The 26,652-nt window shown below is 40.5% G+C and overlaps 1 protein-coding gene across 3 annotated transcripts in view; it reads left to right on the top strand.

Annotated features, from left to right (window-relative positions):
* LOC147031730 (neurobeachin-like protein 1) overlaps window positions 1-26,652 on the top strand; it is a 246,793-nt gene that overhangs the window by 207,052 nt on the left and 13,089 nt on the right. For 2 of the 3 annotated variants that reach the window (XM_085866599.1, XM_085866591.1), the window contains 6 exons: window positions 5,495-5,604; window positions 5,737-5,906; window positions 7,270-7,364; window positions 7,478-7,594; window positions 18,132-18,293; window positions 21,027-21,175. In XM_085866599.1, the coding sequence (XP_085722725.1) occupies window positions 5,495-5,604; window positions 5,737-5,906; window positions 7,270-7,364; window positions 7,478-7,594; window positions 18,132-18,293; window positions 21,027-21,175 (803 nt within the window). Of the gene's footprint in view, window positions 1-5,494; window positions 5,605-5,736; window positions 5,907-7,269; window positions 7,365-7,472; window positions 7,595-18,131; window positions 18,294-21,026; window positions 21,176-26,652 lie in introns of those variants that run through there. The other variant, XR_015053987.1, reaches the window with a different exon arrangement.

Genomic DNA, 26,652 nt, shown 5'->3' with positions numbered 1-26,652 from the left:
GTTTCTAACTTGTTAATAAGTTAATTAAAGGGGGGGGCAGGAATAAATCGGTACGTCTGTTTGTGCACCCACAATGGAAGGTTTACTGTACTTGGGGGGGGGGGTGGAAAGCCCGTCGAAATGATGGGCGCACAAAACTTGACACAACACATAGGATTACAATACACACAAAGTTATGGATCACATCTGATTAATGATTTGCAATAAGGGAATGGGAAACAGCGACATGTCGAATTGGGATACTAAACATGAACGGGTCAAAACGTTAGGTGGGATTTCTTTGATGTGCTTCAAGTGTTAATGGGAAATGCACAAACATACGGTGTATAACCACAGCCTCAATTTCTCTCGAATTAATTTTAAAAAAACATGCGGGCAATGTATAAGCTCAGCCTCGTTCGTTTCTGAAATAATAATAATAATAAAAATAAAACAAATGTGTATTGCTTTCTCATAGGCACAGAATGCTGGCTTTAAAAAAAACATCTTTGGTGATGTAATGAAGCCAAAACATGGCTATATTGCTTATGTGCATATATATAATACATCGTGTTTATGTAGCTTGGATAGATTACAATCCCACTGGGCCATGAAGGAATTATCCTATAGGCCGGAAGGCTTGAAGTGTGTCACCGATGGCCTGCAACCTTTCGACATTTGATGATGCCATTTAATAGTCCCTTTGGGTCTTTTTCACACCGAAGAGAAAACTTGGAGGGAAGGTCATGGCAATTGTGAATATAACACTTCTGTTTAGAGAGAGTTTATCTCATGTCCTGCGGAGCCTATTATTGAATTATATTCGGTTAGAAAAAAAAAATCACTTTTTCCGAAAGAGTTTCCGATTTTCACTCGAGATTTTGACATAATTATTTAGGCCATGAGTTCTGATCGTCAAATATAGAATCAGATTTCAAATCCAAGTTTTTAAGGCCTTGGAAAAACGTCACAATTAGCTATCTTATCATGGATATACACCTTAATACAGATTTTGGCCAAGGTGGAAAACCCCCATAGGGAGGGGAGCAAATGAAGTTGCTAAAACCTCCATCATGTGACCCTTCGTCCTCCTGTCAAGTTTAGTTGAGATTGGATAAGTAATGACCGAATGTGTCATGGACAGACAGACGGACAGACAGACACCCACCAAAATTGCGGATTTTAGTACGATTTCAGGGTGTTTCAAAAGTCTGGAATCAAAGGAATATTTATTTTACAATTTTTGATATTTTTTTTTTAATAATTACTCAAATTACAAGCCATTGGCATATGTAGGTTTCTTTGAAAGTTTCTTAACATTGGTGCATCGATTCTATCACATTCGTTTCTGATTTAATTATTTAGATCTGCACTAGTACGTGGTCTTGTGGTATAAACTACTGATTTCAGGTGTCCCAAAAGAAAAAAAGTCAAGTGACCTTAAATCTGGACTACCTAGGTGCCATTCTATTGCTCCACGGCGTCCTATCCACCTCAAAGGCATCAACTCAAAACAAAAGAAATCCTTTGATTCCAGACTTTTGAAACACCCCGTACAATAGGTGATTATGTTGTTAGCCCACTATTATTCAGTGTACTGGATGTAATGTATCAGAACAGTGATTGCAAAATGACGAAGTCTCAAGTTGTTTACGAATCTCAGGGTTATGTAATGTTAATTCATTCTTTGTCTCAGTATATTGCTGTATTCTTGAATAGCTCACTGGAGCTAGCTATCATTACCTCTGCCACCGAAGGTGAAGGAGGTTATGTTTTCACCCCATTTCTGTCTGTCTGTTTGTTTGTCTGTTTATGTACTGGATATCTCAAAAAGTTGTGGACGGTTTCCGGATGAAATTTTGTGGACAGGTTCATTGTGTAAAAAGGACGAACTGATTCAATTTTGCTGAAGATCAAGATCAGGATCCGGATCTGACAACTATAATTTTTCAGTGATTCTTCACCATTGAGAGAGAGGGCGAAACCAATATATGGCACGATATCTCAAAAAGTTGAGGACGGATTCGGACAAAGCTTGGTGGACAGGTTGAGTGTGAGGCAAGGACGAATTGATTCGATTTTGGTGAAGATCCGAATCTGGATATGGATACGAAAATTATTTAATTTTTACAGTAATTCTTCACCATTGAGAGATCGGGCCAAAAACGATATAGTACTGTATAGCATGATATTTCAAAAATGTATTGGGGCAGATATGTTCTTGTAGATCAGGCATTACGTGGCAGAGATATGCACTCTGCCGAGTGCCCTTCGAGTTTGAATCTGTATTTGTGAACTTAAATTTGACCAAACCTGATCCTCCGATGCCCTGTGTGCAGGTCTTGCTCTGGACTTGAGGAGCAATATTATTAAAATAACAAATAGGTGTTTAAAGGGTATATCATGAAATCGGAGAAAGATTTGTATCACATACCGAATCATTTTTCTGTTGCAAAAAAAAAAAAAAAAGTTTGAAAACAAAATGTTGAGGTTTATATCCATAAATACTAAATCGAAATTCAACTTGGTGTTAAGTTTTTCTGAAGTTTTCATGAAAAGTACAAAATAAGGATCTCCAAGAATGACATATAAATGGTAGGGAGCAATCATTATTTCAATAGTTTGAACATTTATGAGAACACAATATTAATCTAAAGATTGCTCATTTATCAGATTTTATCACGCAATTAAAAGATCGCTCATTCATCAGATTGTTTTGCAAAAACAAGGCCAAGCCTCGTGCTCGCTTTCATTCTTCTTCCACCACTCTTGCCCCTACCCCGAAAAAAAAAAATTGTCATCACTGAAATTGTCTGAGAGTTTGTTGTCTCGGGTTCTTCCCTTTGGTCTGCTCACCCACCGCCAACTTTTGATCTCTCATATCTGTGTCTGTGATTTTCTCCACCCCCCAGATGGCCTGTCCTCTTTGCTCTTGTGCATGTTCTTGTCCACCTGTTTCCTCTTTGGACTACATTATTTTTGTTGACTCTTTTTACCTCTGTTGTATTCCTCTCTTTGTCCCTCGACACCTCTATAAAATGTTTTTACCCTGCGCTTGCAAAGCGAATGGCAGGGTTAAGCATTCGGTAGCGTATGTCGTAAGTCGTATGGCATACATTGTGTATCGTACGTGTCTGCATTTTGTTAAGAGCGTACATAGAAAATCGTTCAGCAGAGGAAATTGGAACTTTACCACATGTTACATGACCATGTGATATCGTGGTCACTCTTTTGAGGTCAACATAGGTCAAAGGTCAACAGAGGCAAATTTTCTAAAATCCTCAGTCTTCATCGGATTGACTTGAACTTTGAAGAGGATTTGCGTATCACCTCACTGAATTCAACCACCAATATTTTGGAGGTCAACATCAGCCAAAAAGTCAACATAGGCTGAAATTTCTGAAATCCTCAATTTTCATCTGATTGACTTGAAATTTGAACAGGATTTTCATAAAAATGACCATCATGTGTCACGTGATCTGGTAGCCAAATTGTTTCAAAGGGAAAATCTTTGAAAATGTTTGTAGGAGAAACTGCTTAACCGATTAATGCAAAATTTAACAAATTTATCAACTACCCATGGGAAATATGGTTTGATAAAAATGACGTCTTTGGTCATGTGGTCTGGCACCCATATTGGATAAATGGGGGGGGGGGGGACCCTGAAAAAATATAAAAGAGTTGGCTTGCACCGAGTCCTTCTCAAGACTGTGCAGGGTATGTACAGTATGCTATGAATACCATCTAGTTTTATTGAAGTAGTGCAAATTTGAGGTGCTCTATTGTAACGTTTTAATCCAAACGCAAGCTGGCATGAACATTGTCATCGATGATGTAAAGGCGTAAATTCAGAATCGTGCGTCTGTGTGAGTGTGAGAGAGATTGAGAGATAAATGCTAAAGCTCATCTGATACCCATGCCAAACAAGTGAGGACAGTGAGGGATGACGCCTCCCCTATCCCATCCCCCTCAAGAAAAAGGCCTTAAATTAATTTGGCTACAGCAATAGAATTGGTTTATATAAACATCATTCTTCTTATTAGTCCCCTACTATTTTCACTGGAGGACACTATAGGTTTGCCCTCTGTCCGTCCATCCCACATGTAGTTTTTCAGACTTTTTTTCCCCCATACCCTTTATCATATTCAACTGAAACTTGGTACATGGCTTATTATGATCAGTTCGAAGAGGTGCAAGTGAGGTACACGTGAGATGCAAGTCAGGTGCCTGGATGAAACTGAAAAGAGGTGCATGTCTGTGGTGTCACTCTGAAAAGAACGGTTGTCAGACTTGGTCTCGCTGATTGCTCTTATGTGTCCACAGCAGACGAAACGGGAAAAAAAAATAGAGAGAACGTGTAAGAAGACAGCTTACTTATTTGTGAGAGTATCTGTTTGTGTAAATGTCTTCATTGGCTTGGCCCTAATGAATGTGCTCGGTATGGTGCTTGGACTCGCCTAACGCTCTGCTCCGCAAACTCCGTTCCACCCGCTTCAACCCGAAAGCTCCGTTCCACAACTCCGTTCCACCTTTACCCACGTACCACTGACCAAGCCAAATAAGAGATCTCTCTACTGTGTGGAACACATCGCTTAAGTACTCTCTTGGTGGGTTGGAGCCTGGTTGTGGATCAAACGGGTGGTTTGGCAGAGTGTCTGAGTTTTACAGCGTACCCATTGGTACATGCATGATTACCGGTACAACAATGCGGGCACTGCCCACGCAAGGGTACAGCCATGAAGATGCTACCATTTGACTTCTAAGCACCATATGAGATGGACATCTGTACTTAGCATTGCACGGGGGTGTTTAGCTACACTCTCTGGGCACGAACGTGCACGGAACACCAAATGGGGACCACAATTAAGCAGAGCGTCAGGGATAGCCATATGTTGTTACATGGCGATTAGCGCACACTTGCACTTCAAGTTTCAGGCATCTGAACGACCCGGTCCAAAGTATCTTCCATCAGTACACTGCGCCTACTACTCCCGGACTCCAACAGCGGCGGCAGGCACGTGCGGTGATTGTGCTTGAGGTGATGGTAGAAGCGGTGTGGCGGGTGAGTTGTGGCATCATGGTTCGCTGTGGTTGAGGCGTCAATGGCGAAAGTGTAGCGAGCTTGTGTAATGGTACAATGGTGAGGAGTGGCAATAAACGCATCTCGAGGTTGTGTGATTATTGTAGTGTGGTGAAGGTTGAAATGATATGGTAGTTGGATTGTGGTGCGCGATTAAAACTGGGATTTTGGGCACGTACACAAATGAGCTGTGTTGTGTTTTTGGCATGCCTGCTTGCGTGAGAGAGATTCGTGTGCAGGGATCAAGATGACCGAACCTAGCCCCACACGATGCATATTGACCAATAAACCCATTATACATAAGGGAAGGACTATCTGGAACAAATAACAATAAAATATCTCAAGAACTACTATATGTTGTGTGCCATTGCCTCCGAGGTCACAGTTCACAGAACCGTCATGTAACAATGTGTTTTGTGGCATTTCCACTTGTAGGTGACTGTGAGTGCCGACTGTCTTATTGGCACTCATGGTTGGCTGCCCTTTGACAAGAACATTTCAAACTACTTTACCTTTTCCAAAGATCCAACCATTGCCAACATCAAGTGAGAACATATTAGTTTTTCAGTTTGACTTGTTCATTCATCTGTCGTCTGTATTCATATTTTGTAATGTCATGTATTTTATTTTTGCTCATTGATGATTAGTTTTACTTATTTCTTTCTCGCTACCTCTAGGGCCCGACGATATGTGGCTGGACCAATGGCTCCTGGGATGGAGATGACCCCAAAGCTTTTTGCTGTGTCCCACGATGGCAAGCTGCTGTTCTCAGCGGGAAGCTGGGATAACAGTGTGCGAGTCCTTTCTCTGAAAGGAAAGTCAATTGGCCAATGCACTTGGCACATTGGTAATTGAAAACAAAACTTTCTATTCAATTTTGTTTTTTATCTTGCCAAAACGAAGTTTTTGCAAGATATGTTAGTCAGTTTGTATGGTTTTTTTTGTTTGTTTGTTTGTTTGTTTGTTTGTTTGTTTGTTTGTTTGTCTGTAATCACGTATAAAAAATTCTGCAGAGCACAGTTATCATTGGAAATTTTTGTAACTTCGCATATCAGAGGCCTATAGAGGTCCCTTTCAGCGCATAAAATTTTGAAGGTTAAAGGTCAAGGTCACTTTGTCGCAAATCAGGGGAGTCGACGAAACCCTCATTTTTTTGAGTAATTTTGATCGGATCGTCTTCAGTTGTTGTTTGCTTTGCCAATTCTGTCTTCCTCTCTCTCTCTCTCTCTCTCTCTCTCTCTCTCTCTCTCTCTCTCTCTCTCTCTCTCTCTCTCTCTCTCTCTCTGTCTCTCTCTCTGTCTCTCTCTCTCTCTGTCTCTCTGTCTCTCTGTCTCTCTGTCTCTCTGTCTCTCTGTCTCTCTATCTATCTCTATGTCTATCTATCTCTCTATCTCTCTCTCTCTCTCTCTCTCTCCCTCTCTCCCTCTCTCCCTCTCTCCCTCTCTCCCTCTCTCCCTCTCTCCCTCTCTCCCTCTCTCCCTCTCTCCCTCTCTCCCTCTCTCCCTCTCTCCCTCTCTCCCTCTCTCTTCTTGCTGTTGCCGGTCATGCAAGATTATTTCCGTTCAAAATAATCTACATATTACATATGCAGGGGTGGGTTGAGGTGTCTTTTGCTCTGTAAAGGTTTTTAATATTTATTTAGTGAGCAGAAATAATTTTACACAGCCTTTCATTTGTTGGTGGTATTTATTTATGCAGGATAAGAACTTTAGATATGAGATGAGGCCGAGTTCTGATTTGCAGTCATGTTTAATTGCAGAACTTGACCTGCAATCAAGGGCCCTATATTTAATTACATATGTGAAATTTGCAGGATTTATACCCTCCCCCACTCCCCCCCCCTTTATTTTTCCTCCCAACCTTCACTGTCCTCTGTATGTAACTTGCATCCTTTCTTCCCTCCCCTTACTCCTATTTCACTGTGCTTTTCTCTTTTATTTACCTTTACACGTTCCATATCGTCACTTCTCTTTCCTGTCCTCTTACCAATCAGTAAAATACATCAGTCGTAGTCTCAAAATGATACCACAAACTGAAGCAATCTGTATACTGATATGAAAGGTAGCACTTTCTGCAAAATGGTTACAGTGACGTCTTGTTTGAGCTGGAACATAGTTTCTCAAGCAGCTAATTGTATCGTTTAAGAAGTTAATTTTGTTGCTGACCTTTGTTTCGATGCTTCCTCCTTCCCCACTCTCCATCATTTTCAGATGTGGTAACATGTCTTGCACTTGACGAGTGCGGAATTAATTTGATTTCGGGCTCCAGAGACACAACGTGCGTGGTGTGGAAAATCTTGTACCAGGTACCACGTTGCTTTCGATGAGTGCAAAACACATGCTTTCAACCTTGCTCAAGTACGAATTACTGATCAAGGCTTATTTCTGCCCTTTTATTTTGTGCTCATGTGGAGTGCAGGGTGGAAGCTGTGTTGGACTCGGCCCCAAGCCCCAACAGATCTTGTACGGGCATAACACAGCGGTGACAAGTGTTGCCATCAGTGCAGAGCTCGACATAGCCATCTCTGGTGCCAGTGTAAGCAAACTGTCTTCATCTTTAAATACCATAGCAGAGGTTGCTCTATTATCTGAGCAGTTCTCAACCTTCAGCCATTTGTATTCATTGAAGGTGACAATGTGCATCTGCTTATGTAACGGAATTCCCTCGACCAAAACCGTTTTCTTGGGTAAATGTATGGTTCTTTCATTCTGCTGATGATGATCTTTTGTTTTATGTGTTGAATTTTAAGAGTAACTACTTGGTTTATGCATTGTATACTTAAGTTGTGGCAAGGGTTCTTCACTAATGTTTTGTGGTCTGCACCTAGCAAGTGTGCTGTGCCGTGCCCAAATTCAATACCAGTCTCCACTTAACAAGTGTTCTCGGCGCTGTTATGACCCACAATACTGATAAAATTAAAACATTTGTAAGCACAACACAAACCACGCTGCTGGGACGACAGAGTTCCTAAAGACCTAAACGAACGCTGGATTGTTTTCAGAGTTCTTGACATTCACTTTGGTGCAAAATTGAACTATTTCAACAAAACCGAAATAGCCATCGGTCACAATATTTTCCCAAATTAATTGGAACAATTGAGGAACCATTTTACTACAAATATAAATCACCATTTTTGCCTCATCTATGACGAAATATTGATGGGTCGTGAAGCCATAACTATGTCCTTCAGTCAGTCTGTGCTTCCGTCAGTTCCTTATTAACGTATTTTCGTTTTTTCCCTGCCTCTCCAAGGCTGCTCAACGCGTCGTTTTGAAACTCACCATGATGATTCATGATGACGTTGCGCAAAAAACGAATGGAGCTCTTTTATAATTCCCGTCCAGGTGGTGACATAATTAGCTAATTAATTGAAAATGTAAATTATGTTTGTATGTCCATCACATATCGTGAGCTTCCATCATCTCACGAGATGTTTAGTTTAATTTAAGCCTCTTAATTTAATTTGATCATAGTTGTAATTTAATTTAACCTCTTCATTAAATTTTATTTGGGGTCCAAAGGGTCTAAATGGTCTAAACATCTAAAGGGTACGTTCCAAAAATAGTGAGGGTCTAACAGGTCTAAAGGGATGTAAATATCTTGGGTATCTAAAAGGTCTTAAAAGTTTGAAAAAGGTCTTAAAAGGACTAAGGTTTTAATATGTACAAGTCTGGAGACGGCGATGGTTCACGAGCAATGTACACGGTTCGCCTTTTTTATTTTTTGACCTTTGAGGGGACGCCACGGGCAAACTGGCGGGAATCGGGAAAAACGTAAATGATGAGAGTTGCAGTAATCGAAGAGCACTACAAATCGACCATGAATTGTGAAATTCTAAAAGTAGTTCGCCTTTTTTATTTTTTTATGGCGGGAATCGGGAAAAACGTAAATGATGAAAGTTGTAGTACTCGAAGAGCACTACTTGCATACCAACTTTCATTCGAAGCAGTTGAAAACCCTAGGAGCTCGATGCCCAATTTATTGATTTTTTTTGACATTTTCTAAGTTCGTGACCTTGTGACCTTGACCTTGGGACGAAAATGAAAAATCGAGTTCCGTGGGGCTATGCAGGTGCCATTGGGCTAACCAAATACCGAAACCCCTGCCAGATTCGACAAACCCCCTCGGAGAAGATGTAACTTGAAACTGGCTACCCCCTAAAAACACATGTTTTTTGGGCATGGCTCCACCCATAATGGGCACAGCACGCCCATTCTCAGGAAAACGCAACTAGATCATGATACAAACCTCCCACCGAAATTTTATCAGGATCGGATCAAAACGCACGGAGCTATGCTCGGGACAGACAGACAGACAGACAGACAGACAGACAGACAGACAGACACACACCAATAACGAATATAGTGGTCACTTACTGACTCGTGAACCAATAAAAGTCTACAGGGTTTTAAGGGGGTCTTAAGGTGTGTGGCTTCGAAATATTGATTGCGTCTAAATGGTCTAAATGGTATGTCCCAATAATAGTTTGGGTTTAAAGGGTATAGAGAGGTCTAAAGTGTCGAAATGGTCTTAAAGGGGTCTAAAGAGTGTCACTATCAAAGGGTCTACAGGTGTAAGGGGTCAATATGGGGTTTAAAAGTAAATGTCTAAAGGACTCTAAAATGTCTAAAACGGACTCCAAATGTCTAAAGAGTATGTTCCAAAAGTAGTTCAGGTCTAATGGGTCTAAAGGTATCTAAAGGATGCAAATGTCTAAAGGGTGTTAAAGGGTCTAAAGGTTGAAAGGGTCATGGGGTTAAAGCAGTTTAATGAGTCTGAAATGTTGGAGTCAAAGGTGTTTAAAGGGGTCTTATGACATCTAATAGTCTAAAGGTCCAAAGGGTCCATTCTAATAGTAGTTGTGGTCTAAAGGTCTAAAGATTATATAAGGTATTAAGAGTCCCAAGTGGGAATAAAGGGGTCTAAAAGGTGTAGATTGTCGAAAGGATCTTAAAAGGACTAAAAGGGCAAAAGGACTAAAAAAAGGACCGAAAACACTGTCCCCTCTCTGCCCCCCCCCCCGCCCCCACCCAAATTCACTGTCCTCCCCTCCACCCTTTCTGTAATTCAAAGTAAGAGGGTATTAATGACATTAAGAGGTTAACCCTTTAAACCCCAAATAGACCCCTTTGACATCTTAGACACTCCATTATTTTGTCCTTTTTTGTCCTTTTATGACCCTTTTAGTCCTTTTTAGACCCTTTCAAAACTTTTGACTCCTTTAGATCCTTACACCCTTTTGACCACTTTTTAGACCCTTAGATCCTATCGGGTATAAAAAGGTTTCAGGGTCCTTTCACTGGACAAAAACAAACTGAACGCTTTTCATCAATTCAGGACCTGCTCATCTTTATAAATATTTTCAAGTGTTTGTGTATTTGTTTGTGCGTTTGTATGTTATTCTTTCACAGCTGACCCGGAGCACCTCGAGGCCCCAGATTTTGGGTGTATTAGGTACTGTATGTCATAATCTGGGCAAGGTTTTAAGATACCACACGTTTACCTTGACATCCGTTTTGATGCCACCAGAGGCCGCTATAAAGTGTATATTTGGATGTGAGGTCAGGCAATGCTTCCGCTGGCCAGCAAGTAGAAGGTAACCACTATGAGGTCAATAACCTCATGGCTTTTCAATGCCGACATGTCCCAAAAACACTGCTGGAAAAAGCTCACCCAGCCAGGCAGCACTGGTTGCCCCTTGCTAGTCCTACATAGTTTTTACTGGACAAACACAATTGTGTTATCAGGCCTTTCAGCCCACACGGGCCCATCATTTTGCATCAAATCAAAGTGAAAATCAATTTTAATACCTAATGCACCCAAACTATGACCACCTTCCACCGGGAGAATAGCGTCTGTCCCACTTGGGACTAATCATTTTAATACAATCTGCAGTTCCATTAATTGGTTATTCATCAAGGTGGTATGCTGAATGTGGTGCATAATGTTCTTCTTCTGTTTTTTCTTTTTTTTGTACACAATGTCGGGGCTCTTATGAGAGCGAACACACAGAACATATAACAAGGGGAGCAGGAGACAAGAGGGGTGGGAGAGGTAAGGAGAAAAACAATGTGGAACAGAGACATGAGAAGATCTGTGGAAAGGAGAGGGATAGGGCAGGGTACACATGGTAAACAAGATGGACACTACAGAGACTTTTAGGTCCTTACACGACAGGGACTTTCAGGAAGGAAAGCAAGCAATTTGAAGGAGGTGGGTTTGGGGTCGATTAACGGGGGTAGAAAAGATCATGGTTTTGGATGAAAAGATAAGAGATGGTGGTGAACAGCTGTTTCGAAGACCTGGAAGGAAGAGTGTGATTGAAGAGAGTGTGGGAGTTTGTTCCAAAGGTGGGAAAAAAGAGGAATGGAAGAGTGGAGGTGAGCAGTGATTCTTGATTTTGGTAGTTTTACCAGAAGGGGGTTGCTGGCGGACCTTGAGCACCCTGCGAAAATATTGGGGAGGGGGGGGGGGACATATGTAAGACAGAGCAGGGGGGCGAGGCCAGAGAGGAGATGGTAGAGGACAAAGACCACTGACCTGCCTGCAGTGAGAGAGTGAGAGACTCAAAGACTCAGCCTCATCACAGAAGATACCAATGATCCTAAATGCCTTGGTTTCCACAGCATGAAGCCAAGAAAGGTGAGAGGAGGGAGCACCATCCCAGAGGGGAGAGCAGTACTCCATCAGGCTGTGGACGAAAGCTTTGTTTTTGGTCAGGAGCTCAGGTGGGCCGAGGAAGGACTTTGCACAAGAGAGGATTCCCAGTCATCGACTGGCTTCGGGGGCCAGCTTGGAAATGTGGCTTTCCCAGGAAAGATCATGGCAGAGAGTGAGACCCAGAAGCTTGAATGAAAGGACTTCTTCTGGAGGATTGTTGAGAAAGTAGATGGGGGTCGGGGTTTCCAGACGGTTCTTTCAGAGAGACATTGTGAGAGTGTGAGATTTTGTCCGTATTGAAAGACATGTTCCACGTGTTGGATCAGCTTGTGATTTTATCCAGATCTGCAGAGAGCGAAGACGCTGCTGCATGCCGGCTGAGGGATGACAGATGCTACGGCTGAGGGTGGAGTCATCAGCAAAGAGATAAAGAGGATTTTCCAGTCAGAGAGATCATTGATGAAAACCAGAAGAAGAACAGGACCCAGAACGCTACCTTGAGGAACTCCAGCCTGACCAGGAAGATGGGATGAGAGAACTCCATTAAGGGCCACACGTTGGCTGCGACAGGAGAGGAAGTCTGTGAGCCATGAGTGGAGATGGCCTTGGTTATCATAGGAAGAGAGTTTGTTGAGCAGCGCAGGGTGCCAGACCGTATCGAAAGCACGCGATATGTCTTTGGAGATGGCTCTGATTTCATGGCTGGCATTGAGGACCTCCATCCATTTTTAGGAGAGCAGAAGCAGCATATCCAGGGTAGAGTGACCTGGTCTGAAACTAAATTGATGATCGGAAATCAAGCCATTGGAGAAGAGGAAGGATCTAATATCTGAAGCGATGATGGATTCCATAACCTTGCTGATGAATCGACTACTTCTTCTTCTTGCATGTGCGACATATGAATCGCCTGATAAGTGACGCATTCTGCCTGTGACTTCTTCTTCTTCTTCTTCTTCCTGCATATGGCAAATATGGGGTGCTTTAACGTTTAATGTCCAGGTTCCTACAGCCATGTGGCTGCCTCAGGGATGAGTTGGAGGGCTAAAAGTCCTCAGGATAGCTGCCGCAAGGGACAGTGCAATGTGATGTGTTCCATCATCTGGACTCCTCCAGTCACACAGTGCATCGAGCCTCATTCTTCATTGGTGGAGGGTGCTACCTCAACGGCCCTGTCCAGTGCGAAGTCTGTTGAAGGCTGTCCATTGCCTTTGTGGGAGTGTGGAACCGGGTGGAGCATTGGTTGGATCGTGTGCAATTGTTTATTAGGAGCTGTAGCAGCCTCCTCGCTGGCCCTCCACAAGTCGGCTTTGCTTTGATGAGCTCCGTCCGGTAAAGAGCTTGGCGTGGTCCCATTACATGGTTGTTTTCTGGACTTGAAGCGACAGCAAGGATGTTCAATGAGAAGGTGCTGGGCTAAAATTTCGGTGACCAAAATGTGGCTGAAGTATCAGCATGACAGCACATCCCTTTGGATGCCTGGTGGAGCAATGTTGCAGAGTATAGGAAGCCACTCAGTCTTTGTTAGCTTGAGGGTTCCAGACACTGTTCTCATCGCAGCGTTTAACTGAATGTTGACTGCCTTTATACGGGCCTCGCTGACCAGACTGGCATGCAATACTCTGATGTCTAGTATATGAAGGCGAGAGTGGCCGTGCGTCAGGTGTTAGCACTGGCTCCGCACGAAGTTCTGGCCAGTTTCCGGATGAAGCTTACCCGTCCCTTTACCTTCTTCTTCATCTTTGTACGTGTTCTTTGTAGGTCAGGCTCCGGTCAAATGGAACCCCAAGGTATGTGGGATTATGGACATTTTCAAATTTCATACTGTAGCATGTCACATCGACCTCTGTATTTGCTGTGCGATTATCAACATGGTGTTTGCAAATGGCTGTTCTGTTAGGGTTTGGACGGAGCTTTTGGACAGTGCATGATGTGATACTCAGGGAGGACTGTTGTACCTGGGAATACTAAAATAATTCAATTTGTAAATTTTGTCTGCGCAGGTTGTTCTAGTTTTATTAATCAATGATAATATAGACCAGCAGTCATTATAATTGGTATTATGCTGTTTTTCTTTTATCATATCAATTCAAATGATTTTAAACCCTTTCGAGAATATATCCAAACTTCCATCTTTGCGTAAATAACTAGTCTGACACTCGGTAGAGCGCTTACCTTCACAAGGCTGAACTCGATTCAGCTTGTTATTGTCATTTAACCAACTTGTCCACAGCTTTTTGAGATATCATAATATGCATCGAGTTTTTAGCCCTCTCTGTCTCTCTCTCAATTTTAGAAATTAGGCCGATGTTGACCTTTTGACCTCAAAAATAATTGGTGGTTGAATTCAGTGACCTGATATGCAAATCCTGTTCAAATTTCAAGTCAATTCGATGAAAATGGAGGATTTTAGAAACTGCACCTAAGTTGCTGACCTTTGACCTGTGTTGACCTTTTGGCATATGTTGACCTCAAAAATAGTTGGTGGTTGTAATCAGTGACTTGACATGCCAATCCTCTTCAAATTTCAAGTCAATCCAATGAAAATTGAGGATTTTCGAAATTTGGCCAATGTTGACCTTTTGGCCGATGTCCACCATCGATTGACCGTCACAGGTATGGTACCTCCAATCTCTGCAAGTTTCAGAACGATAGGCTGAGTGGTTTGGGCTGTACATGAGAGGATAGACAGACAGTCAGACAAACAAATTTTAAATCACTCGTAGAGTGACGCTTGTCAAAAAGGAACGGCTCTTGGTAGAGCGCATACCTCCGCCAGGCTGAACAGTTTACATTTTGTATCCCAATGAAAGGTTGGATCTGAATCCGGACCTTAACCAAAATCGAATCGGCTTGTTCTTGTCACCCAACCAATTCATCCACCTACTTTTGTCATAACTTCTCCACAACTTTTTGAGATATCATGCGATGAATCGTTTTTGGCCCGATCTCAATGGTGAAGAATCACTTGAAAAATTCTCGGATCTGGATCCAGATTCGGATCTTCACCAAAATTGAATCGTTTTGTCCTTGTCACACATCCAACCTGTCCAGCAAGTTTCGACCAAATCCGTCCATAACCTTTTTGAGATATTGTGCTATCTATAGTTTTTGGCCCCATCTCTCAATTGTGAAGAATCACTTAAAAAGTTATAGTATCCAGATCCGGATTCGGATACTCACCAAAATTAAGCGTTGCGGTCCTTGGCCAGTCACCTACATACACAAAATTTCAGAATGATTGCTTGAAAACTGTGGCCAAAAATCGTGTGACAGATAGACAAACGTTACAGACCAACATACTTGGTGAAAATTTATTTTCGCCAAGTCACAAATGGGCGAAAACAAAACCTGCATCAACCTTTGGTGGTGGAGGAAAATGATTTCAACAAAATGAACAACAGAGGATGGATGACAGAGGGAGTTAACCACAGCCCAAGTTTTGCATGGTGAGGCTGGAGGGATACAGATAATGTAGTTTGAGAAGGTGGTTGAATACATGTAAGCGACCAACTAACCGATGGTGATTGAGCACCAGGCCTTAAGTTGTAGCTTCTTGGATGGAGAGGCTTATGATTTTTGAGACCTTATTCCACATTGTTGAAGAGAGGGTCGAGTGAACTGGCCTACCGTGATGAGCTATACACTTCAATGCCCATGACGAACTGGGCAGTACTGAGGAAGGATAGGAATCGACGTTTGGCCATTGAGGCTCAGGGATGGGGTTGGTCCAGAAGAGATCACGACAAATTATCAATTACAAGGAGCTTCACAAAGAGGGCCTCTGTGAAGGGCTGGTAACAAAATTCGACTTGAGAGTTTGTTAGTCAGTATTTTCTTTCATCAAACAAGTTGAGAACAGTGGATTTCCCTGGAATGACCATAATGTTCCATAACTGCAAACAAGATTCCCCCCTTATCTGCAATAATTGGGGCCGCTACGGACTGTGCATTTCTGGGGCGAGGCATGGCGTCGCATAGGGTGGAATCGTTGGCAAAGTGATCTAAACTATTAACCCGAGAAGTTGATATGTTATTTATTCCGATCTAAACCAAGAGAATATTGGATCTAAAATACTGTACTGTCTTTGGGTACCCAGCCTCCAATTGGAGAGCATGCCACATTTGCAGTTGTCGAACCTCAGACTGTCCGGGTGCCAAGCAACGTTCAATGCATGATAAATGTCCACTATTAGACTGCCATGACTTCATACTTTAGATCTGGTAGAACAGGAATAGCATGTTCAAGGTGGAACAACAGGTCGGAAAGTGAAGATATGTGGTTTGAGATATTTAGAACAGGAAAGTTCAGGAGTTTTTGGCTGTGATGTTTTATGACCTTCCTGGCAATGGAGAAGCTTATTGGTCCTTAGTTTGGAGTAGCTGTTTTGGACATTTTATTGAAGAACAAGGACAGATATTGGAGAAGTGTGACACATTATGTGGCGTTTTAACTGAGGGTCACAACAATATGGGCAAGTGGTCAGATGACAGCACTTAACCTCCCCCTCACCCCCGCCCCCCACCCTTGACCCTACCCCCTTGTTGTCCTTTAGCACTTGACAATTTTTTTTTACTTTCCTCAATTCTCTCCCCCAGCTGCATGCCCTTGTTTTTATTCTCCCCTGTTGGACTTAGTTCAAAACGGGGGCTTATGGATTTGGTCTCTATTTTTGTGTCCGTGCATGCTTGTGTGCATCCGCAACCATATCTCGGACGTGTATGGACTGATTTTATTCGTACTTGGTACAAAGACAACACGTGATGGTATACATATGCACGTCATTGTTTTTTTTTTTTTCGACATCAGATCCAAGATGGCCGACTGGCGGCCATTTTAGTTGTAAAAACAAAACAAAACGGGTGTCGAACACGTCCTCAACCATTTCTCGGACATGCATTTACGAATCTTGTTCAAACTTGCAACACAGATAAGGAATAACGGCTTACATATACATGTAATTTTTTTTTTCGAGATTAGATCCAAGATGGCCGACTGGTGACCATTTTGTGACCTAAACGTGTCCCCAACCATTTCTCTGGTATGCATTATTTGCTTTGGTTCATACTTGGCACAAGGACAGTACACTATGGCACACACTTGCACCTAACTTTATTTTACAATCTGATCAAACATGGCCGACTGGTAGACTGGTGGACATTTTAGTTATTAAAAAAAAAAAAAACCGGATGTTGAACACGTCCTCCACCATTTCTGTGACATGCATTTACCAATGTTGTTCAGACTTGGCACCTGGATTATAAATGAATGTCTCCATAAGCACGTCATTGTTTTTCAATATCAGATCCAAGATGGCCCGACTGGTGGCCGTTTTGTTACTTAAATGTGTCCCCAACCATTTCTCAGACATGCATGGTCCGATTTGGTTCAAACCTGGCAAAAGCACAGTACATGATGGCATACACGTAATCCTCACTATATTTTGCGATCTGATCAAAGATGGCCGACTGGTGGACTGGCAGCCATTTTAGTTGTACATAAATACGGGTTAGCCCTTTAACTCCACACAGCAAAATTATTAAAACAACGGGGGCTCTGACATTTTATGTCTTTTTTTTTTCTTCTTTTATTATTGTTTTATTTACTGCCGTCAAACTAAGTGTCTTGTTTTTGAGCTCCCCCCCCCCTTCCCATAAAGATTATTTGCCTTATTTTACCAAACCCCTGCCCCCCTCAATATCATCAGCACCTCCCCAGTTATGCGCCCTTGCTTATTTGCTCCACTGATACCATGACCTTGTTTTTAACCACTCCCCTCCCTCCAACCCAATTTATCTTCTCATTATAGAGCTTGAACTCGATTACAGCCTTTGAGCTCGAATCCCTTAATTTTACAACCCCCCTCCTCCCACGCCCCACCCCCCCTCACCCCACCTGCTCACTCTTCGTTTTTACCTCGTATATCTGCCCCTAGTTTTTATCTTTACAATATTTTGCTTCTTTTTCACTTACTCATCTCTCCCTCTCTTGTAGTCATTTCCTCCATTTATCACTGCAAACATCTTGATGAAATTCTATAATTTTGCAATGGTTCATTGATTTAGCAAGAATTTGTCTTTTTTTTTTTAAACTGCTGTTGATGCACTGGTATTTGTATTTTATGTTGTATGATGTAACAGTCACTCACCAATAGGTGGTCATTACGTTCCATGTTAGTTACCTGTATAATCATGGTCTTTTCAGAATTGATTATTGCCTTGCTTGGCAGCATCGATGCATGATGTGACCTGCCAGAATAGTTAATTATTGAGCTCTTCCTTATGTTGCATGTTATGAGGTGAACCACTATAGTCGATTGGATGCAGTACAGATCGCCTTGCCACAAAGACGTGCAGATGAATTAGAGACCATTGTTGGAGCCAATGCATACGTCTGAAATTTTTTTTTGCACAGGACGGTACAGTGCTTGTGCACTATGTGCACGAAGGCCTGTATATAAGGACTCTGCACTTACCTTGTGAGGGCTCACCCATTCGAACCATACCAGCCGTGGCAATCTCCTCTGAGGGCTATGTGGTCATCTACTCAAATGTGGAGGGAAAGTCTTCATTGAAGGTATGCTCCGATGTGTTTTCATTCTTGTGATTTTTATTTTCATGTTATGCCCGCGCGGTGTGTTGTGCATGTGTCTTATGTTGTGCCCGCATTGTGTGTTGCACCCATGTCATGTTTTGTGCACGTGTCGTGTTTGTTCATGCGTCATGTGTTTGTGTGTGTGTGTGTGTGTGTGTGTGTGTGTGTGTGTGTGTGTGTGTGTGTGTGTGTGTGTGTGTGTGTGTGTGTGTGTGTGTGTGTGTGTGTGTGTGTGCGCGCGCGTGCACACATCATATGTTTTTGTGTATATGTATATGTTTGTGCATGTTAGGGTTAGGGATTGGTGTGTTTGTGTGCACACATGTCATGTTTTTGTGTATTTGTGCACGAGTGGTGTGTGTTTGTTCATGCACACGTCGTGGTTTTGTTTGTGTGTGCATCCTGTGTTTTTTGTTTATTCATATATCAAAAAGTTTAAGGTAAAAATGGCATCAAACTGACAGTGGGACAACAAACAGGGATGGAGGAGACAGCAGCCTGCAAGTAGAGGGTTGACTTCGGTTACATTGGGTTAATGGGGGTAGAGAAAATTATTTATATGAATGGGGGATGACATTAGATGGTAGTGTCCCATGAGCTGGAAGTCATGGAGGAAACGGTGGGATTGAACAGTCTCAGGAAGGCATTTCCTTAAATGGCAGACAAGAGGGAAAAAAAGATTTTAGGTGTGCATTAGGCCTGGATTTGGGGAGTTTAACCATTTCGGGGGCTACTGTAAGAACCTTGCACAGACGAGAGTTAAACAGCTGTTGGCAGTTTGCCTGGCAAGTAGAGCAGGAAGTCAGACTGTCAAATGCTCAAGATAAATTCAAGATGGCAGTCTTGACCTCTTGTTTAAGATTTTGGGCCTCCACTCATAGCTGAAACAGGAGCAGCAGCATGTGCAGAATTGAATGAGCCTCACGCTCACAATCCAAAGTGAAAGTCAGAGATGAGGCTGTCAAACCAATGTTAAAGAACCTTAGATAAAATGTTAATTTAAAAAATAAACAAAACTTTTCTCAGTTTCTCAGTTGCTCCTTGCAGGATCGTAAATGTTGCTTTCTTTTCATACTTGGCACACATAGTGCTGGGCAAAAAGTATTTTTGGTAATTCCACGATCTCGACATTATTCGTCAATGCTGAAGGAATGAGAGTCGTTGGTGCTGTTGCCTAAATAATGCAACACATTTGAACAGTCTGGCTGGAGTTAAGAAGGATGAAGTCATGCACCACACTCATAACCTTGTGTCTTTGTATGTAGGTGGTGGAAGGCTGCATCCGCTTTGTGTTTCTTTGATTGGAATGAGTTGCACTCAACTTTTCATTGTACGGTGGTGAGGTGGAAATCAGATGTCGAATTATTTAATTTTTCAGAAACTGTGAAAGGAAGTGTTTATTTTGAGTGAAATATGAAACTGGATGTGGAAAATGTCATGACTCAACTCCAGAACCCTCTTCCAGTATTTAATCATCTTCCACCTACCACACCTTCTCCTCCTGTAATCCCTGTGTGCAATTCATTTTTGGGTTCCATCAAACTGGTTTGGTTAGCCGTTAATCCCGTTGGCTCACACAAGCTCACATAATTGGCTTCAGGGTGAAGGCAAAATAGTCCTTATTGGAAATATGGCTGCTACCTTTTGGGAGGCACCTAAGGAATTCAAAGAATGGGGAAAGGGAGAGGGTCACTCAACATTTATGACATGTATGTATATGTATGTATATATATATATGTATATATATATATATATATATATATATATATATATATATATATATATATATAAATATATATATATATATATATATATATATATATATATATATATATATATATATATATATATATATATATATATATATATATATATATATATATATATATATATATATATATATATATATATATATATATATATATGTATATATATATATATATATATATATATATATATATATATATATATATATGTATATATATATATATATATATATATATATATGTATATATATATATATATATATATATATATATATATATATATATATATATATATATGTATATATATATATATATATATATATATATATATATATATATATATATATATATATATATATATATATATATATATATATATATATATATATATATATATATATATATATATATATATATATATATATATATATATATATATATATATATATATATATATATATATATATATATATATATATATATATATATATATATATATATATATATATATATATGTATGTGTGTGCCTTGTGTTGATAGTTGTTCATTATGCATGAGAACACTGGTATTACATACAGTTTTTGATAGTCATGGGATTTTTGAACACTCCCTTCTTTAGGGGTCACCCATTTATAATGTAACGCACACAGGGTTGCGTGGGTGATGTATAAAATTGGCGATGAATGTGTTGAGTAATACAATAATGGCCCGTTTCATTTTCTCTCTTGCTTCGTCATTTTACCCCCTTTCTCCACTTGTGTGTAATTATGTCTTACCTCTTGGGTCATGACACATTAGCCTTTAAAAAGGTGGTGACTGATTGGAATGTGCTCTGGCATGTGATGGTGTTGAGAGGGCATGAGTTTGGTATATGCTTCTGCGTGAAACGGCCACAGGAAGGGTTGTTAAAGATTCCTCTTGATTTACCTTTGCCTATGTGTTTGAACAGGAAAAGAATCAACTGGACCTGTTCTCCATCAATGGTAAACACCTAGCCACAGAGCACTTGCAGGAGAATATCACAGACCTCTGCTTGGTGGGGGAGCACCTGGTCCTCGGCACGCTGCAATATTCCCTCGCCATATACTGTATATACAGGTTGGCTTATGGCACGTACACACTTTAATAAGTGGGCATGCTGGGAAAGTGGGGTCAGGTTTTGTGAACTACTAGAATTTTTAAAGTGATTCTTCACCATTGAGAGATGGGGCCAAAAACGATATAGTACTGCATAACATGATGTTTCAAAAATGTATTGTGCCCGATATGTTCTCGTGGATCAGGCATCACGTGGCGGAGGTATGCACTCTACTAAGTGCCCTTCTAGTTTTATTGAATTTGTTTTCACATTCGAGCAAAGCCAGGAGCATACTTTTCAGAGGCGAACACACAAGGAACTTGACTTGGTATTTCCCCCTCTCGTACAACCATTGAGGAGTTCAAGCATGATTTGGGGTACACCTATACCCAATGGTCGTATAAAGGTGCTCCAGTCTTATACCAATATAGAGGAAAAAAAAGGTGAATAAATGGATCATTTATATGTGGGTGAAAAAGTCCATCATCTCTTCGGCACTCAGTACAATCATGTTTGAGTAACTTTGTGGTGTCTCACTCGGGCTACCATCAGCCTTATCCAACACGTTTTAGCAAATGCTAGAGCCTGCATTGCATGCACGCAATGAGATGTTCTCTGCCTGCTACTTGACACAAAACCCCTGAGAAGATAGCCAAGGCCTGGGATTAGGTGTTAGCCCTGCCAAGGTTTGCAAAGCCAGAAGTCAATTCAATACATTATTTCCCTTTCTCGCATTCATTTGGTAACAGAAGCATCTGGTTGGTTGTCACGATAACCTGCGAGTCTGCCGGTGGATTTTCTATCAGTAAGACTTTATCTCCTTGCCCGAGTGTGTTCTGCACTAATTGTTTACCTGCTCTAATCCCTCATTACCTTCTTAAATCTCTCCCAGCAGGCATTTATGTTTTGGCAGTTGGAGTGGTAACTTTTGTAAAACATTATCACGATCAATGAATCTCGTGTAATTACTCTGGTTCTTAATTTTTATTAAGATTAATATTAAGAGCACCTATATACTCGCACTGCTGCCATAGGCCGACGCATGAGTATTGGATAATCGTGTCTGTGTGTACAATATGTATATTTATACCAAATTTGGCGATTCTGCAACCAAACAAACAAGCAAACACACACACACAGACGTGTTGGTCGCAACATTCAAGCCGAGAAGAGACAGGAGGCACAAAGAGCTCAAGAGACTCCAGTTGAGAGGGAGAGGTGGCATTTCACGAGTCAGGCGATCTCTGTTCAGATCAACAGCAACCGTGACCAAGGAGCAGGAACAGCTGACGCTAACCAAGGATAGAAAGTTTGCTTTTGTAAATCTGGTAATTGGTACCTCGTGTACAAGGCTTTCGCCACAAGCTTTGGCTTTTTGAAAGCACCCCTCTACTCGACACATCTCTTTTTATACATATATGTTATTACTATTTATTTTTACTTGCCATTGTTGAACAGAGTATGGGGTTTTTTTTTTTTTGTTTTTGTTTTTGTAAAGGTCACAAAGTAAATTGTACAAAGTCAGAAGCGAGAGTAAATAAGAATCTAGAGCAAAAAGGAATAGTTTTTTGTTGTTGTTGTTGTTTTAAAGACGACACAAATAAATGATTTTTGTTCCAACAAAACTACACAAATATCAAAATACACCCTAACTTCGGTGTCGTCTCCCCATCTTCAGTGTGGTGGGAGGGGGCCAAATTTAATTTGCATCCATTACCTGGCCTGTGCATACCTCGAGCACATATGAAAAATTGGCCAAGCTCATTTCAATCTTGAAGTCAGAGGCCATTCATCGTAAAAATCAAACACCATCAGAAACAACAAATTCTAATACTGCATTTGAATCGAAAACTGCAAGTCTTGATTAAATAAGGAACAAAATGGAAGAAATTTGTTATTCCTCCATATTAGGAACATGCATGCAGTGTTATTTCACTTCTAAAATACTTGTAATAATACATGGAATCATCACAAAACGACCTTAACTTCTTTAAAGAGAAACGCAACTCTGTCTCTGTCTGTCTCTCTCTCTCTCTCTCTCTCTCTCTCTCTCTCTCTCTCTCTCTCTCTCTCTCTCTCTCTCTCTCTCTCTCTCTCTCTCTCTCTGTCTCTGTCTCTGTCTCTGTCTCTGTCTCTGTCTCTGTCTCTGTCTCTGTCTCTGTCTCTGTCTCTGTCTCTGTCTCTCTCTCTCTCTCTCTCTCTCTCTCTCTCTCTCTCTCTCTCTCTCTCTCTCTCTCTCTCTGTCTCTGTCTCTGTCTCTGTCTCTGTCTCTGTCTCTGTCTCTGTCTCTCTCTCTTGCATTCTAATTGTATTAGCACTCTTCATTTTTAGCCAGAGAGCATGTGAGAAGCTGTTCCCTTGTTATGCCTCCACTGCCGAAGGCGCCGGAGGGATTATATTTTCGGGTTGAACGTCTGGCTGTCCGTCCATGATCAGTTTTTGTTACCGCGATGACTTGTTTTTAATCACGGTAACAAAACGCTGAAGGGATTTTTATCATACTTGGTACAAAGGTGTATTATGATGCAATGATGAACTAATTTGAATATGGGTTCAAATGGTTACAAGTCATGCTGAAAGTAGCAGATTTTCATTACTGCAATAACTTGTGAACTGCTAAAGGGATGTTAACCAAACTCGGCATAACTATGGACTGTCATACAAAGATTAACTGATTCAGTTTTAGATTGAACAGATAGGTCAAAGGTCATGTGCCCTTCCATCGACTTTCCATTGACGTATTCGTGTCAAATTATACTTGCTCTTTTTTTTTTTTAATGGTAAGGTAGTGATATTCAAACCGGTGCTGCACATATCACATGAAATCAGGCTCAGGTTTGAATAAAACTACCTTCCGTGTTTTCCATTGGAAATGTGCTGTGTTCCAGGAAGTCATTCTTTATTAGGGCTTCAAGCATGGCTGAAGCTCTATTGAAATCGTTAGTATTATTATTAAAGGCGTTTTTATGTTCTACTGACCGATTTTGTGGCGGATCTGGAGGGAAAACTGTTCGATGAAATTGAACGAAACTTAACAGGATAATTACTCACCACCTGAAGTTTATACTATGAAACATTTGATGACGTAGGTCATGTGGTATGGCGGCCATATTGGATTTTATCCAAAACCTAAAAACATCTTCTTCTCCAGAATGGATAATCTGACAGCCTCAATCTTTTGCACACATTTGCTAAGTTCCATGCTAATGTTAATTTGTTAATTTGGTCGAAATCGTTACATAATTTATATGATTTAACATGATGCCGATTCGCCTCATTAAATATGAAAAATATTCAAATGAGAGTTGAAAAAATTTAATGACAAATTTAGATAGCACATAAACAGGGGACTCCCAATATGTTTATACGATGTCTGTATTTGACCCCAGTGAGCCCCCAGTGCCCCCCAAAGTTGAAAATGACCCATTTTTGAAATGTCATAAAATAAAAACAACGCTTGGATGAAATTCAATGAAACTTATCCATTTAATAATTCTCCACCTGAAGTTTATACTTTGAAAATTTTGATGACATAGGTCACGTGGTATGGCGGCCATATTGGATTTTCTCCAAAACCTAAAAACATCTTCTTCTCCAGAAGGGATAATCCGACAGCCTCAAGCTTTTACACACATATCCGATATTCCATGGGAATGTAAAGTTGTTAATTTAGTTGAAATCGTTATTTAATTTATATGATTTTAAATGATGCCGATTCGCCTCATTAAATATGCAAAATATGCAAATGAGAGTTGAAAAAATTTAATGACAGATTTAGATAGTACATAAACAGGGGACTCCCAATATATTTATACGATGTCTGTATTTGACCCCAGTGAGCCCCCAGCGCCCCCCAAAGTTGAAAATGACCCATTTTTTAAATGTCATAAAATAAAAACAACGCTTGGATGAAATTCAATGAAACTTATCCATTTAATTACTCTCCACCTGAAGTTTATACTTTAAAAATTTTGATGACTTAGGTCACGTGGTATGGCGGCCATATTGGATTTTCTCCAAAACTTAAAAACATCTTCTCCAGAAGGGATAATCTGACAGCCTCAATCTTTTGCACACATTTGCTAAGTTCCATGCTAATGTTAATTTGTTAATTTGGTCGAAATCGTTACATAATTAATATGATTTAAAATGATGCCGATTCGCCTCATTAAATATGAAAAATATTCAAATGAGAGTTGAAAAAATTTAATGACAAATTTAGATAGCACATAAACAGCGGACTCCCAATATATTTATACGATGTCTGTATTTGACCCCAGTGAGCCCCCAGTGCCCCCCAAAGTTGAAAATGACCCATTTTTGAAATGTCATAAAATGAAAACAACGCTTGGATGAAATTCAATGAAACTTAACCATTTAATAATTCTCCACCTGAAGTTTATACTTTGAAAATTTTGATGACGTAGGTCACGTGGTATGGTGGCCATATTGGATTTTCTCCAAAACCTAAAAACATCTTCTTCTCCAGAAGGGATAATCTGACAGCCTCAAGCTTTTGCACACATGTCCAATATTCCATGTGAATGTTAAGTTGTTAATTTGGTCAAAATCCTTATTTAATTTATATGATTTTAAATGATGCCGATTCGCCTCATTAAATATGCAAAATATGCAAATGAGAGTTGAAAAAATTTAATGACAGATTTAGATAGTACATAAACAGTGGACTCCAAATATGTTTATACCATGTCTGGACTTGACCCCAGTGAGGCCCCAGAGACCCCCAAAGTTTAAAATCACCCATTTTTGAAATGTCGTTAAATGAAAACAATGCTTTGATGAAATTCAATGAAACTTAACACCTTAATAACTCTCCACTTGCTGTTTATACTTTGAAAATTTTGATGACGTAGGTCACGTGGTTTGGCGGCCATATTGGATTTTCTCCAAAACCTAAAAACATCTTCTTCTCCAGAAGGGGTAATACGACAGCCTCAAACTTTTGCACACATTTGCGAGGTTCCATTGGAATGTGAAGTTGTTAATTTTGTCGAAATCGTTATTTAATTTATATGATTAAAATGATGCCGATTCGCCTCATTAAATATGCCAAATATGCAAATGAGAGTTGAAAAATTTAATGACAAATTTAGATAGGTCATTAACAGGGGACTCCCAATATATTTATACTATGTCTGTATTTGACCCCAGTGAGCCCCCAGCGCCCCCCAAAGTTGAAAATCACCCATTTTTGACATGTCGTAGAATGAAAACCAAAGAAGATAGACAAAAAGTGACCACATATTCTGGAAGATATTTTAACGTTCTACAAGTTCGCCATTTACATTAATATGCAAATGTAGAGTTCTTGGACTTTTTTGGGGACTTGAAAATTTGTCCAGCCTTGATTTGTCCAATGTGAAGTTTCTTTCTTTATCATGTATTGCAATGGGCTTTTCAATCCTTCATTGATATGACATGAGGGACCCCGTAGCTGGACCCCATTGCAGACTTGAACTAACTTTCTAACTCGGAA

Source organism: Eptatretus burgeri, chromosome 2, assembly GCF_056783735.1.
Source record: "Eptatretus burgeri isolate ZD-2024b chromosome 2, Ebu_testis_v1, whole genome shotgun sequence".
Lineage (NCBI taxonomy): Eukaryota > Metazoa > Chordata > Myxini > Myxiniformes > Myxinidae > Eptatretus > Eptatretus burgeri.
The sequence above is the reverse complement of the archived record's forward strand: the minus strand, read 5'-3'. Positions and strand labels throughout refer to the sequence as shown.